Raw genomic sequence first — 14800 nt, 5'->3', positions numbered from 1 at the left:
AATCTTCTGATTTCTGATCCCTTTTATGTAAATTTATTTGCCACACCATGATCTGCACTATCATCATGACCATCATCATGCCATGATGCAGATCATTTTTTTCTCCAGCAATTATTTGTTTATGTCATTCTTATAAATCCTATACACTATATACTGTCACCATATTAAAGGGCACCTACCACCCCGATTCTATCTATAAAAGTAGAAGGGGTGGTAGGTGGATGGATGGGACGTGAGGATAGCCCATTTTTGGGCTAATCCTCACGTCCCAGGTGTCTTTTAGAAAACTTTATTGTAGCTATATGCTAATTTTTTTATGCGGCTACTGGGGCGTTGAGTAGCCGGACATGAGGCTACTAGTCGTGGATACTCCACGCCCCAGTAGCCGAGTCCCCCATCTACTGTGCATGCGCAGTAGTTCCGGCCCCGGAGCCGCGGCCGCGCAGCTGAAGGGGACCCGGACGAGGGCGCGCAGCTACCAGGAGCTGCGCGCCGAAGATTATCTGGTAGGCGGAGTAACGTGGTTACTGGGGTGTGGAGTAGCCGCGACTAGTAGCCTCATGTCCGGCTACTCCACGCCCCAGTAGCCGCATAAAAAAATTAGCATATAGCTACAATAAAGTTTTCTAAAAGACACCCGGGACGTGAGGATTAGCCCAAAAAAGGGCTATCCTCACGTCCCATCCATCCACCTACCACCCCTTCTACCTTTATAGGTAGAATCGGGGTGGTAGGTTCCCTTTAAGTTTCAGATTTATAGCACAGAAATGTAGTGTAGCAAACCCACAGGAAATACAGGGAAAGGGAGGAATTTTTTTGGGCACATTAGTGGATTTGCACCTTTTTTTTTTATCTAGATGGAGATGTTAAAACAAAAAAAAAGTAGCAATTTTTTGTGCAACAATTGCACCTTCTTGAAAACAAAAAAAAGTCCCCTACTGGCCAAAAATTGTTTGCTAAAAGAGATCTAACAGCCTCTAAGATAAGTCCAACACTTATTCTACAATTTTCCAATATACCTTCTGTATCTATTCCTTGCAGTTTTCAAGATCTCTGCTTGCTGTCATTCTATAGAAAGTTTTTGTTGACTTCCAGTGGATAGAAATCTGGCCCAAGGAATCGATAAAGAAGTTATACTGGAAAATTGTATAACAATAACATTTATTTGACAAATCACACCTTAAAGGGGTTGTCCACTTTAAAAGACAATGCCTGGGAGGGGAACCGACATAAACATATAAAGACTGCCCTTAGGCCGCGGTCACACGTACCGCTAAGCATCCGTTCATAACGCGGCGCTAGCGCACAGGGGGAGGTCCTCGGCCCGAACGCACATGCGTTTCCAGAGAAACGCATGCGATCGGCTTAACAATCGAATGCGTTTCCCTGGAAACGCATGCCCGTTCGGGCCGAGAACCTCCCCCTGTGCGCTAGCGTCGCGTTATGACGGACGCCTAGCGGTACGTGTGACCGCGGCCTTAAACATAGCGGTGGCGGAGGGCTCTTCGGATCCCGGGTTCATACTATCCTTAGATAACTGCAAAACCTTTGACTCTGTCGAATGGCCATATTTGTGGGCCCTCATGCCTAGATTGGGTAGATAGGCCCCCGTTTTACAGCAGTAGTCAAACTACTATACAATGACCCTAAAGCCAGGGCTAGAACTAACCTCAACCTCTCCCCCCTTTTCCTATGGCCAGAGGTGCCCATTATCCTTACTCCTATTTGCACTCGCCATCGACCCGGGCAGTGGCGATTCATAACTGATAAAATTAAAGGCATTACTAGAGGTACTATAATCGAAAAAGTATCCATGTACGGTGATGATACACTTGTATACCTTGGGGAAGTGGACCCCTCTCTGGTATCCCTATTATCCTTGATTGACTGTTATGGGGGGTTTTCAGGTTTCCAAGTTAATTGGGACAAATTGTCCCTTTTTCCCCGCACGGACAAAGGTGTAAGTACCGCCCCCCTCCCCGCCCCGGTACAGGTGGTGTCCAGCTTTAAATACTTAAGGGTTCAGGTACCACGCAGGATTCAGGGCTACACAGAATTAAATATTCATCCCCTGATAACTGCTACTGAGTCTCGCCTGAAAGCCTGGTCTACCCTCCCTTTATCCTTGTATCAACATCTCTAAGATGATCTTTCTTCCCAAATTTCTGTATTTGTTCCACGCCTTTCCAATATCACTCCCCAGGAGCTTGTTCAAGCTGTATTCTCCGGTCCTTCTACTGGCAGGGTGGTTGCCCCATGCTGTAGTTTAACTCTGCTCAAGGCGGGTTAGCAGCTCCCGATTTATATTACTAGGCCGGCCAAATGGTATATGCTCAATAGTGGATAGATGGCGACAGGGGTAATGCTGCTACTGCACTGGCTGGGGCCTTAGGAGGCTCTTATGAATCCCTTACAAATTTGCTCTATAGACACAAATCCCCATCCAATGTTCTGCTCCCTCTGCATACAGTAGCTGTGTGTTGGAGCAAGGCGCAAATTCTGGTAGGCGGAAACAGTTTCCCCCCCTCTCTTACCCAGGAATCCACTGTGGCTCAATCCTTGGCTCCCTCAATTCCTCTCCCTCCCCAGCTGGACGATGTGGAGGGCAGCGGCAGTGAAATTGGTTGGTCAGCTCCGTTCTGCGGATGCAGAACTACTTGGCTTTACGGAAATGAGGGAAAGACAACGTACCCGCTACTGCAAGTTTCCACTATACACAATTGCGGCATGCCTTTAGGGCCCAGTTTGGCTCTTTCAGCCAGACAGTGAAATCCTCCAAGCTGGAGGCTCTATTGAACACCGCGGACCTCCCTAAACCACTCACCCAGGTCTATTGCTCTACTACAGCAACAAAGGTCCAGACCATTTGACAAGGCCCTTGAATGCTGGAGAGGAGACATCCCTGACCTGTCGGATGACGACTGAAAGAAGTTTGAACTGTCCTATTTTACATCTGTGGTGCATGCAAGGGAGTCGAAATTTCTTCACCGGGTTTACTTTACCCCTGCCAAATTATTTCGCATAGGAGCAATGCCCAATGATATTTGTTTCCGCTGTCAGGCTGAAGCTGGATCCTTCCTGCACTGTATCTGGACCTGCCGAAGATTAATAGTTTCTGGTCTGAAGTCCTGGAATTCCTTAATCAGCATTTTGAGTTCCCACACTTAACGTCCCCCTCTGTATGTCTCCACAGAATCATGAATGAATTTTTGGTTCAATCTCTTCTACGCCCAGAAAGTGGTTATGACGACATGGAAGGATCAGGACTCTCACCCACACTTAAAATGGTGGATATTACTCATTAACAGTGTGATTCCGCACGATTGCTCGTTATACAGGAAGCGGCCCCAGAAATTTGGGCGCATCTGGTCCAGATAATGTGCAAATCCTCATACTGCTTTATAATTCTCTCCGGTCTTAGTTTATTCATATAACGAAGGATAATGACTGGCTATGCTACTTTGCATTCTTTCCCGAAACTTTTATGATTATATTTACTACTCCTGTAACGTGGTGAAGAATTAGCAGTGGCGGGCAGTCTTGTTAATTAGTTTTGTTTATTGCACCAATTCTCTGGAATGCCCTTCCTCAGACTCTGAGACTAATGCCTACCCTCCAAAGCTTCAAACGTGCTCTTAAAACCCATCTCTTTAGGCAAGCCTATCACACTCGCTAACTGCTTGAAATGTCAACTCTCCCTTTACTAATTCATCCTATCTCCCATCTGTTATCTGGCAAACAGCTGATATATACCAAGCTCCAGGCTTCTCTGCAGTCTTTTTCACCTAGGACCCTGTAAATAAGATGGCGGCTGATGGCTGGTTCAAGCAGCAATATCGTTGTTTAGTAAATTATTTATTAAATTATTTTATATTGTTCCCTTATAAAGAATGGCTGGACCATTATACAACCTCTTGTGTCACCCCCTCATCCTCATAGTCTGTAAGCTCTTGTGAGCAGGGCCCTCACTCCTATTGTTCTATATGACTGTTTGTTCTTTGTAATGTAATATACTTGTATATGTCCCCTATGATTTGTAAAGCGCTACGGAATTTGATGGCGCTATATAAATAAAGATTATTATTATTATTATTGCACTTGTACAAAATTTGGAAAAATTTTAAAATAAAAACTGTTAAAAAAAAAAAAAAAGGAATAATGAGGAATTGATACAAAAGGAATATTGGAAAGTGTAATAACCTTTCATTACACAAACATTATCAATTATCTACTTTAACATGTTTAAAGTGGACAACCCCTTTAAGTGTTCTTTATTAATAGACCACCGAGAGCCCCCTTTAAATCAAAGCAGATGTAACTTATATACATATAAAAGAGTGGTTGCCCTGGTTACAGTCCAGTGGTAATAGTGCTATTGTAATTATTAAATGGTTCAGAGAATTTACTATTCACTACTCAGGAAAAGCAGACAAGGACACCACTGACATCAATAACACAATTCTTTATTTTGGATTTTGTTTATGGATCCTGTTAGTAGCACCTCGTGGTAATTATCCCTGGCACAAAGTACATGACACAGGACTGATATCTACAATGACTATAGAACAGGGGGCATGAATATGTGCATACAAACTGTATGCAAAACCTCCAATCATTGACTGTAGTAATATACCCATTGAAACACCAATAGGGACAGGTTTTTAAAGGGGATTTTGAAACTAGTCAGAAACCCCCCTCTTTAAAGGGAACCTACCACCATGATTCTACAAATAAAGGTAGAACGAGTGGTAGGTGGATGTATGGGATGTGAGGATAGCCCTTTTTAGAGCTTATCGCTACGTCCCCCGCTATCTTTTTAAACCCTTAATAGCCTAATATGCTAATTTTCTCAAGCGGCTACTGTGGCGTGGAGTAGCCGGACATGAGTAGCCTAGTAGCTGCGCGCCCTCATCCGACAAGCCAGAGTTCTGTGCATGCGCAGTAGCTCCGGGCTTTGAAACAGTGGCCGCGCAGCCGCGGCCTAGTTGTTCTGTGCATGCGCAGAAAGTAGTCTTCCCAGGCAAGGGCGCGCAGCTATGAGAAGCTGCGCAACGAAGATGTCAGGGTAGAAGGAGTAAAAAGGCTACTGGGGCGTGGAGTAGACGATGTGTAGCCTCATGTCCGGCTACTCCACGCTCCAGTATCCGCTCAAGAAAATTTACATATTAGGGTATTAAAGTTTTAAAAAGATAGCTGGGATGTGAGGATTAGCTCTTAAAAGGGCTATCCTGACGTCCCTTACATGCACCTACCACCCGTTCTACCTTTATAGGTAGACTCGTGGTGGTAGGTTCCCTTTAAGCATAGTTTTCAAAACTATTATTTAAGAATGTACATAAGCAACATTTTCTCTCTACTTCCATACATCTTCCATTAACTTAGATAGATGCTGCAGATTCTTACTGGGGGTCTGGTTGCACTTATTTGGATTCAGATCTTTTTATACAAAATATAATTTTTTTTTTTTTTTACAAACTTCTAGAAAGCAAACCTAAGAAAAATTAGGCTTAATGCAATTTTCACAATACATTTGTGAAGAACATATTTCTCCTTCCTGTCACACAGAAATAAGAAAACATAGAAAGCCATATATATATATAAATTAGATTTGTTGTTTTTTCCTGCTGCGATTCCTTCTGCGTTTTCCGCGCCCAGCCTTTTCTGACACAATCTCCTTGAACTTCTTTTTATTGTAACTAGAAACAAACAAACATTTAATGAAAAGACAATTCGTGGCAGTATTCATAGTATCAGGGTAAAGAAGGTTAAACAAAAGATGTGGGTCCATCAAGTCCAACTTATTCATACAGAGGTATTCTAGCCCCCCCCCCCCCATTCCCCTAATAATCTTGGTCGCTCTCCCCTACACCCGTTCTAGTTCTACTATGTCCTTTTTAAACTGTACACAATACTCCATGTGTGGTCTGACCAGTTATTTCTACAAGGGTAAAACTATGTCCTTAGGAGAATCTATTCCTCTCCTGATACATCCCATAATTGTATTTGCTTTAGCAGCAGCCGCCTGGCTCTGGTCACCAAAATTAAGTTTACCATCTACTAAAACCTCCAGGTCTTTTTCAGCTCCAGTTTTACCAAGTAATTGTTTGTACGTAATTGTACTTTTTGTTTCCGTGGCCAAGTGCATAACTTTACATTTATCTACATTAAACCTCATCAACCACTTCTCTGTCCACTCCTCAAGCTTCCACAAATCCCTCTGTAATGCTAAACTATCAACCTCAGTATTTATTACTTTACACAGCTTAGTATCATCTGCAAATATTAAAACCTGACTGTGTATATGCTCTATGAGGTTATTAATTAAAATATTAAAATGAAGTGGCCCCCCACTGGTGACATCATCCCAATATGAGAATGTGCCATTAATGTTGACCCTCTGATTTCTATCACTTTGCCAATTTCTTACTCAAATACAGATGTTCTCCTAGTCCAAGCTGTTTCATTTTATGTACCAATCTTTTATGCTACTCTCCTCTGTATTAATTACTTTACAGAGATCACCAGTATCTGAAAATGAGCTATTAATGACGACTGTTTTCTATAACCAAGCCAATTTCTAACCAAAATACACAAGTCTCACTTTATGTATCAAATATTAATGAGGTACCGAATAAAAAGTCCAGATATACAAAATCCAAAGCCTCCCACAGGTGCAGTCTACAAGGTACCTCATAGGAGACTACAGACATGTAGACTACATTGTTTGTTCTCTTTATACTTGTATAAACAGTAGAAGGTATGGCAACATATAAGAATACATGATGCTTACCTCCTGAACTCAGAATCCACCAGAAGTTCTTCCATAATTGTTCTCTTTCTCTGCTTCTTGGGAATTCGGGAATGGTAGTAGTCGGCAGGATTGTCCACAACAGTACCAACCTGATAGAGAAATAAAGTTATAAAATGTAAAGGGCACTACAAAACCACAAATACACAAAGGGGCAGATTTACTTACCCGGCCCATTCGCGATCCAGCGGCGCGTTCTCTGCTCTGGATTCGGGTCCGGCCGGGATTTAAGAAGGTAGTTCCTCCGCCGTCCACCAGGTGGCGCTGCTGCGCTGAAAGTCATCTCATCGCGCCGGAATGCACCACCTCGGACCAGGTGAAGGTAAGTGCTCCCCAAGCGACACTTTTTCGGTTTTTAAATGCGGCGGTTTTTCCTAATCCGTCGGGTTTTCGTTCGGCCACGCCCCCCGATTTCCGTCGCCGATGCGCCACAATCCGATCGCGTGCGTCACAATCCCGGGGCTATTCAGGTACAATCGGCGCAAATCGGAAATATTCGGTAACACGTCGGGAAAACGCGAATCGGGCCCTTAGTAAATGACCCCCAAAGTATCTGATTCACACTGCCCTGTGACTGACCAGAGAATATTCTAACATTCTATACCTCGAAATATTTTGGAAAACCATCACGATCGTCCTTCTTATAAAACCGTTTCGGGTCCATCGCAGATCTCATTTTCAAAGCCTTCAGATCATTCTTTAATTCCTCCGTCAATTGCGGAGCTTTCATGTCAAACCATCCCGTGCCGGTTGTTTTTGCGCGTTCCTTCTACAAAGACAAAATCGAACAAGTATTTACCACCTATTAAGATTAATCTTATTAAGATACAAGACGGAATCTTAACTATTATCTTGATATCCATTAGATATGCCTTAAAAAAAACCTTATTAAAGCTCAGGCTGAATTCTGGCGAACGCTTACGAAGAACCTCCTTGACAATATCTAGTGTATAGTAACCGGATCTTCAGTATAAGATGTATATCTATGATACAAATATCAGATTAATTTGTCCCTGTTATCACAACTCTTATAACTCACCTTGCGTAACTTTTTTAGTTTGTATTGCGTTTCACTATACGGTGGGACTTTTTGTTTCTTCTCAAAGTCAGGCGTTATGACACTTTTCTGAAGGAGCTAAGCACAAAGAAAGACAATTTAGAACCAGGTGTACAAGGAAAGTGATCTTAATGCAGGAGCCACACTTATAATGCTGTGAATTGAAGAATATCCAATATGAAGTCAAACTGAGCCGCCATTGTAACTCAGTGGTGACTTATAGGGGCTGTCCAGTGATAAGTTAGCCCTTATCCACAAGGTCTGATTATTGGGACCTCCATAGATCAGGAGAACGGGGTCGTTCCTCAGATGACTAGAGCAGCCAGTCACGCATGGGTATTGCTGCTCTGTTTATCTCTATGACGTCGATAATAATTCTTTATTTATATAGTGCACACAGATTACGCAGCGCTGCACAAAGCATGGAAAATTAGTCCCTGTCCCCATAGGGCTCACAATGTAAACAACCTAACTGTATGTTTTGGAGTGTGGGAGGAAATCGGAGGACCTGGAGGAAACCCACGCAAACACAGAGAGAACATACAAACTCTTTGCAGATGTTGACCTGGGTGGGTTTTGAACCCAGGACCCCAGCGCTGCAAGGCAGAAGTGCTACTCACTGGGCTGCCCCGTGTCTAAGCATCATACTCCATCTGTCTCATAGAGGTTGAAGTGACAGCGCGCATGTGTGACCGACTTTTCTTTTGGGGATTCACTAACGGATATGAAGGGCATCTCAACTGCATTTATGGGAAGCAGAGACATCTCCATACATTATGCACTATGCTATTCCCGCAAACAGATTTTGTAAGGTAAAGTAAAGAATACCTCATCATTCTTTTTAGTTTGCCTCATTTTGCTTGAAAAGCTTTTGTGAGGAGCTTGCGCCTCATTGCCAAAGTGGATATATAGTCCTCCCATCTTCTTTACATCGATTCCGGTGTCTATACTGGACGACAGATCACTGCAAGGACACAACAAGTCAGATTAATAACATGAGAAGTGAAACTAATATACTGGCAGCAATACCTTTAAGCAAAGAATATGTGATTAACCACAAGTACACGTTTTATGAATCGTCATCGGATAACTAAAAATGTTCAGGCAGGCGAAAATCAGGAATGATGCCAGTGCAAGGGATTATTAAAAGGGAACCTGTCACCTGGGATCTCATTTTTACTAAAGACAGATTGTAAAAGCCCATGACACCTGCAGTGCAAATCTGCCTCTCTGCCTTTTCTAAGCATTTGCATTACAATATAATTGCGTGTTATAACTTACTCTTGCATCCTGACAAAATCCTGGGGTAGTCCCAGGGGCTGGACTTTGGTTTGGATGCATTTAAAAAAAAAACAACATGCGACTTGTCTGAGCTGCAGGTTGCCTCCATCTTTGTGCTCCTGTACAGCTTGTCCCTCCGCCACTGAGGTCATCTCACCAGGCTGTGACCTCTGAGAAGGACCAGGAGGTGGAACTGTACAGGAGCACAAAGGTGGGGGCTAAGATCTGAGGAGTGAGTAACACAGACAAGGCATGTTTTTTTTTAATGCATCCAAACCAAAGCCCAACCCCTGTTACTACCCCAGGATTCTTTCAGGGTGCAAGGTAAGTTATAACACACAATTTTATAAGCATTTGCATTACAATATAAGGCAGAGAGGCAGATTTGCACTGCAGATGTCACGGGCTTCTGCATCCTGTCTTTAGTGAAAAATGAGGTCCCTGGTGATAGATTCCCTTTAAGGCCGTCACCATCTAATATGAGGAGCTCTGGTATAGTAAGTGAACACTTCGTGTAGAACATGATTAGTTGTATAATTATATACATACACAGAGTGACAACATAATCTCATCTCGGCACAGTCTGACAAAGTCCTCCCCAACATGAAAGCTCCTTCTCTGATCCCTACAATTTGCTACAAAAAAGGGGCTTTCCGTTTAGGAGCGTTAGAACATTGTACACAATTTAAAAACAATTTAAATAAAAACATTAGAACTCACAGTATTTTGGATCTGTTTTGTAAAGACCTCCCTTCATCTGGATCTTCATCCTCAGATTCATCAATAAACTCCTCCTCCTCCTCCTCCTCCTCTTCTTCTACTTCTTCTTCTTCGTCCTCCTCCACCACCACCTCTGGTACTTCCTCATTTTCTCTTTTCTCGTCTTTATTGGTCACACAATCTTCAGCTTCCAAAAAATACTTTTTACTGGAATCCACCCCAGGAGTGGTGTCTATCACAAAGAGCCCATCTGCTACTACATTCTCTAGCTGCTTTTTAGCTTTCTTTTTTATCGATTTTGGGGTCTCCACAACTTCATCTTCTTCCTCCTCCTCCTCCTCTACCCTCATAGTTTCATCATCTTCCTCTTCTTCATTATCATCAATAAGGTCATCATCTTCAGATTCCAAGAAATACTTTTTACCAGAGTCAACACTAGGAGTTGTATCCATTACTAATAGCCCACCTGCCGCTTCATCCCGCTCTTTCTTGCCTGATCGTTTTTCAGTTTTGGTGGTTTCTACCTCATCCTCCACCTCTTTAATGGTTGATCGTTTTTTGTTTTTGCGTTTTTTGGATTTGGTGGTTTCTTTAACTTCTTCAATGTTGTCCTCCACCATTTTCTTGGCTGATCGATTTTTGTTTTTGCGTTTTTTGGATTTGGTGGTTTCTTTAGCTTCAATGTTGTCCTCCACCTCCTCATCCTTCTCCTCCACCTCACCCCCCTCAACCAATTTTTTGGCTGATCGTTTTTTGGATTTGGTTGTTTTTTTAACTTCTTTAATGTTGTCCTCCACCTCATCCTCCTCCTCCTGCGCAACCTCCTCCACCTCATCATCCTCCTGCGCAACCTCCTCCACCTCATCATCCTCCTGCGCAACCTCCTCCACCTCATCCTCCTCCTCCTGCGCAACCTCCTCCACCTCATCATCCTCCTGCGCAACCTCCTCCACCTCATCATCCTCCTGCGCAACCTCCTCCACCTCATCATCCTCCTGCGCAACCTCCTCCACCTCATCATCCTCCTGCGCAACCTCCTCCACCTCATCATCCTCCTGCGCAACCTCCTCCACCTCATCATCCTCCTGCGCAACCTCCTCCACTTCATCATCCTCCTGCGCAACCTCCTCCACTTCATCATCCTCCTGCGCAACCTCCTCCACTTCATCATCCTCCTGCGCAACCTCCTCCACTTCATCATCCTCCTGCGCAACCTCCTCCACTTCATCATCCTCCTGCGCAACCTCCTCCACTTCATCATCCTCCTGCGCAACCTCCTCCACTTCATCATCCTCCTGCGCAACCTCCTCCACTTCATCATCCTCCTGCGCAACCTCCTCCACTTCATCATCCTCCTGCGCAACCTCCTCCACTTCATCATCCTCCTGCGCAACCTCCTCCACTTCATCCTCCTCCTGTGCAACCTCCTCTACCTCATTCCTCTCCTGCGCAACTTCCTCCACCTCATCCTCGACCTCATCCTCCACCTGCGCAACCTCTTCTACCTCATCCTCCACAACTCCCTTTACCTCATTCTCCTCCTCCACAACCTCCACTACCTCATCATCCTCCATTACCCCCACTACCTCATCATTCTCCTCCATTAGCCCCACTACCTCATCATCTTCATCCATTACCTCCACTACCTCATCATCCTCAACCACTTTCTTGGTGGATTGTTTTTTGAATTTGGTGGTTTTTTTAACTTCTTCAATGTCATCCTCCATCTTATCCTCTTTTTCTCCTGCCTCAGTTTCTTTTGGATCTTCAGGTTCTAGAACAGCCTTTTCACTGGAGTCCACACAAGGAGCGGTATCTGTTACAAACAAACCATCTCCTGACACTTTCTGTCGCTGCTTTTTTGATGGAGTTTTGGATTTTGGCGTTGCTACAACTTGTTTATTGTACTCTTCTACCACCATATTATTGTCAGTGTCATTATGTACTAGCACAGCACTGGTTACAACAGGCAAGTCCTCCTCTGTCACAGGATTTTGCTCCACTTGTAGCTCCTCCACATCTATAACTTGACTTTTATTATCAGTACTTTTGGACCCAACATCAGAAACCAGAACGTCCTTATGAATTTCTGCCTTATTTCGTGAACTTCTACGAGGGGAATAAAAGACATTTTGTTCATTTACTGAAGAAAGACCATCTGCTTTCACACTAGAGATCTTAGGACTCTTTTTACAAGAAGTTTCGTGATCTTCAGCATCATCTTGGTTAGTTGCAACCTCATCTGATTGAAAATTAGATCTATTTCTTTTGCTTGATCGTCTAGAAAGAGGCTGTAGACTAACTCCAGAACTACAGGATTCTGCATCAGACATTTGTTCCTCCTGAGGCAGATGTTTGGAGTAACTTCTAGACCGGGTAGTAAGGTTTACTTCAGTAGACGGCTTTGAATCTTTGTCTACATCAGATAAAGGTTCCGATAGCAAAAGTGAACTGTGCCTTCTGGTAGACAGGGAACGGGAGGCAGGTTGCCTTCTCCTTGTTGTGGTAGAAACAGAAGAGCAACTAGATTCTGCTTCAGATAACTGTGCGTCTTCTGCAGATTCAATAATAGATTCAGTGATCAAGGACCGGTGACTTCTTAGCTTTCTGGTGGAGTCAGCTACTAGTCCAAGGCTTTGTGTACTGCGAGTTCTTCTGGTGGAAGTATTAGAGGCCGTAGATTCGGCTTCAGAAACATCAGATTGCCCGCTTCTGTGACGACTTCTGGTAGTGATCTGTGCGCCGTCGTTCATGGTGTCAGATTTTAACGGACTTCTACTTGTTAGTAAAGATTTCCCCTCATCTGAGCTACTCCCAGTAGTCTTTGCATCCTTCCTAGAAGATCTCCGGGTCTCCATTGGGGTAACTTCTTCCATTGACTGAAAAAAAAAAATTATTACAAATATTCCAACAACTTACAGAATTATGGCTCGATGTATTACAATGGTGATCTATGATACTGTGAGTTCCAGTCCTACTGTCCGATGCTGAATTCAGTGAGAACAGGCTAATAGACCTCAAAATCATTCACCAGTAGTCTGTTTGTAAAATTCACCAACCATACAACTATATTGCCCACAGTATAAACATCTGATGGGTAGAGTAGGACCTGTATCCTACTCCCAAACAGCATCCCACTGCTCCCATCTTACCGCACTGACAGTGGTAATCAGATTTTACAGAAATAGTTGTCTAAAAAAAAAAAAAAAGGAAGAGAATGCTGGTAGCATTATGTAGGGAGACAAGTCAATGCAAAAGACACTAACGACTGTATAGAATCTGAATAAAACTAGAAGAAACATAGAGGGAAACAGCTGAAACAAAACAGTGAAATCCCTTCCCAATGTGTCATTCACACTTATAAATCTGTACATGGCTTACTTTATCAGCGTCCACAGAACGCCACAACAGACACTTACAGCTGAGCAGAGAGCAAACTCTCTGCCCTGCCTTTCAGAGAGGAGATGTTCATTAAAGGACATCTATCACCAGGATGAAGGTTTGTAAACCAAGTACCCTGACATAGTGGGGTGTCCCACCTCTGGCAGGATCTGCTCATCTTTTAGTTTCTTATGCACTTGTTTTTTTAGATTTTAGAATTTTGCAAATGAACCGAGGGGCTCCAGTCCCCATTGGCATCTATTGAGCCTGGAGCCCCTCAGGTTAATTGCATTATTTTTAAAGACTTTATTTTCATAAGAACAGGGTCCTAAGAAGCTAAAAAGACCAAATCCTGCCAGAATGGGAACACACCAGTAGGTCAGTGTGCTTGGTTTAAAAACTTTCATCCTGGTGGTAAGTGTCCTTTAAAGGGACACCATATATTTATTCGGAGCTCCAGAGATGCCAAATCTAAGAAACATCCGAAATAAGATACAATGGGGGGCATGCATCAAGACCAGCATTCTGAAGCCCGGTCTTTATGCCCCCAGTGCAGGCCTTACATAAACTGCATGTCCTTGGCAGACTATGCAGCAGGGGCTGAAACAATTTTCCATTGTGGATGATGCCACCACACTTGGACGTGAAAGAAACATGAACTGGAAGGCATTAAGCTGCATGGCCACATACTGGCAGTGGTTCATAAGGTCAATTTCTGCAGACAGGTTCCCTTTAAATAGGCATTTCTGGATTTTTTTTTCCTTTAGAACTAATTAATGATATCAGATCAGGCGTCCAACACCTGCTGTAAGTGTCCACCCAGCACAGAGCCATCCTATAGTGGCTGTGCTTGGTATTGTAGCTGTAACCCCATTCATTTGAACTGGACTAAACTATTATCCAGTAATGTAAAGTGGAAGTGGCTCCACTGGAAATGTTGTGACTGCTGAAAACAGAGGATCAGTGGGGGAGACACTTATCAGAACCCCACAATATGATAATGATGACTTGCATGTGTAATGTAAAGGACAGGACATAGATATAGATCACTATATGGATAACACGCTACACTGATCTGTAGCTTGTAACCCAGGGAATGCAGTGATATTACCCCCAACTATAATACACTTATAACATGAAGGCGCCAATGAATAACTGAATATCGACCACATGGCTACAGATGGACATCCCCTTTAACTCCCTCATGACATGCCGGATCAGGCCCCATACTGTAGAGTACACCCGCACACTAGTGCTGCCATTACCTGCTCCGATCGGCTCTTCTCTCCCTCCTCCCGGGGCTCTACACGCGTGCTTCGCCTGGTCGCCACCATCTTGCTCCCTTGCTCCAAACCGGCGCATGCGCAAACAGCTTCCGCACGCGATTCACACCGTGTACATCCCAGAAAACTCTCCGACCGGAAACAGTCCATTTCCGCAAGCGTTCCGGTAACATTCAACTACTCGTGTTAAAGTATTTGAAAGGGAAATGTCTTGAAGAAATGTCTTATTTATAACGCAGACTATACATGTAATTATAAACGACACATATA

General features: G+C 43.6%; 1 protein-coding gene across 1 annotated transcript; it reads right to left on the bottom strand.

Moving 5' to 3' along the window:
• Window positions 1-4442: 4442 nt before the first annotated feature.
• Window positions 4443-14783, bottom strand: DNTTIP2 (deoxynucleotidyltransferase terminal interacting protein 2). Its single transcript, XM_072130769.1, has 7 exons — window positions 14513-14783; window positions 9867-12745; window positions 8694-8829; window positions 7848-7943; window positions 7413-7577; window positions 6791-6900; window positions 4443-5696 (listed from the first exon to the last, which is right to left on the bottom strand). The coding sequence occupies exons 1-7, from the start codon at window positions 14678-14680 to the stop codon at window positions 5603-5605; spliced, it is 3648 nt and encodes a 1215-aa protein (XP_071986870.1). The 5' UTR covers window positions 14681-14783; the 3' UTR covers window positions 4443-5602.
• Between the last annotated feature and the right edge of the window lie 17 nt (window positions 14784-14800).

The sequence above is a fragment of the Engystomops pustulosus genome, chromosome 11 (assembly GCF_040894005.1).
Source record: "Engystomops pustulosus chromosome 11, aEngPut4.maternal, whole genome shotgun sequence".
Lineage (NCBI taxonomy): Eukaryota > Metazoa > Chordata > Amphibia > Anura > Leptodactylidae > Engystomops > Engystomops pustulosus.
Note: the sequence above shows the minus strand (reverse complement) of the source record. Positions and strands in the feature narration are given on the sequence as shown.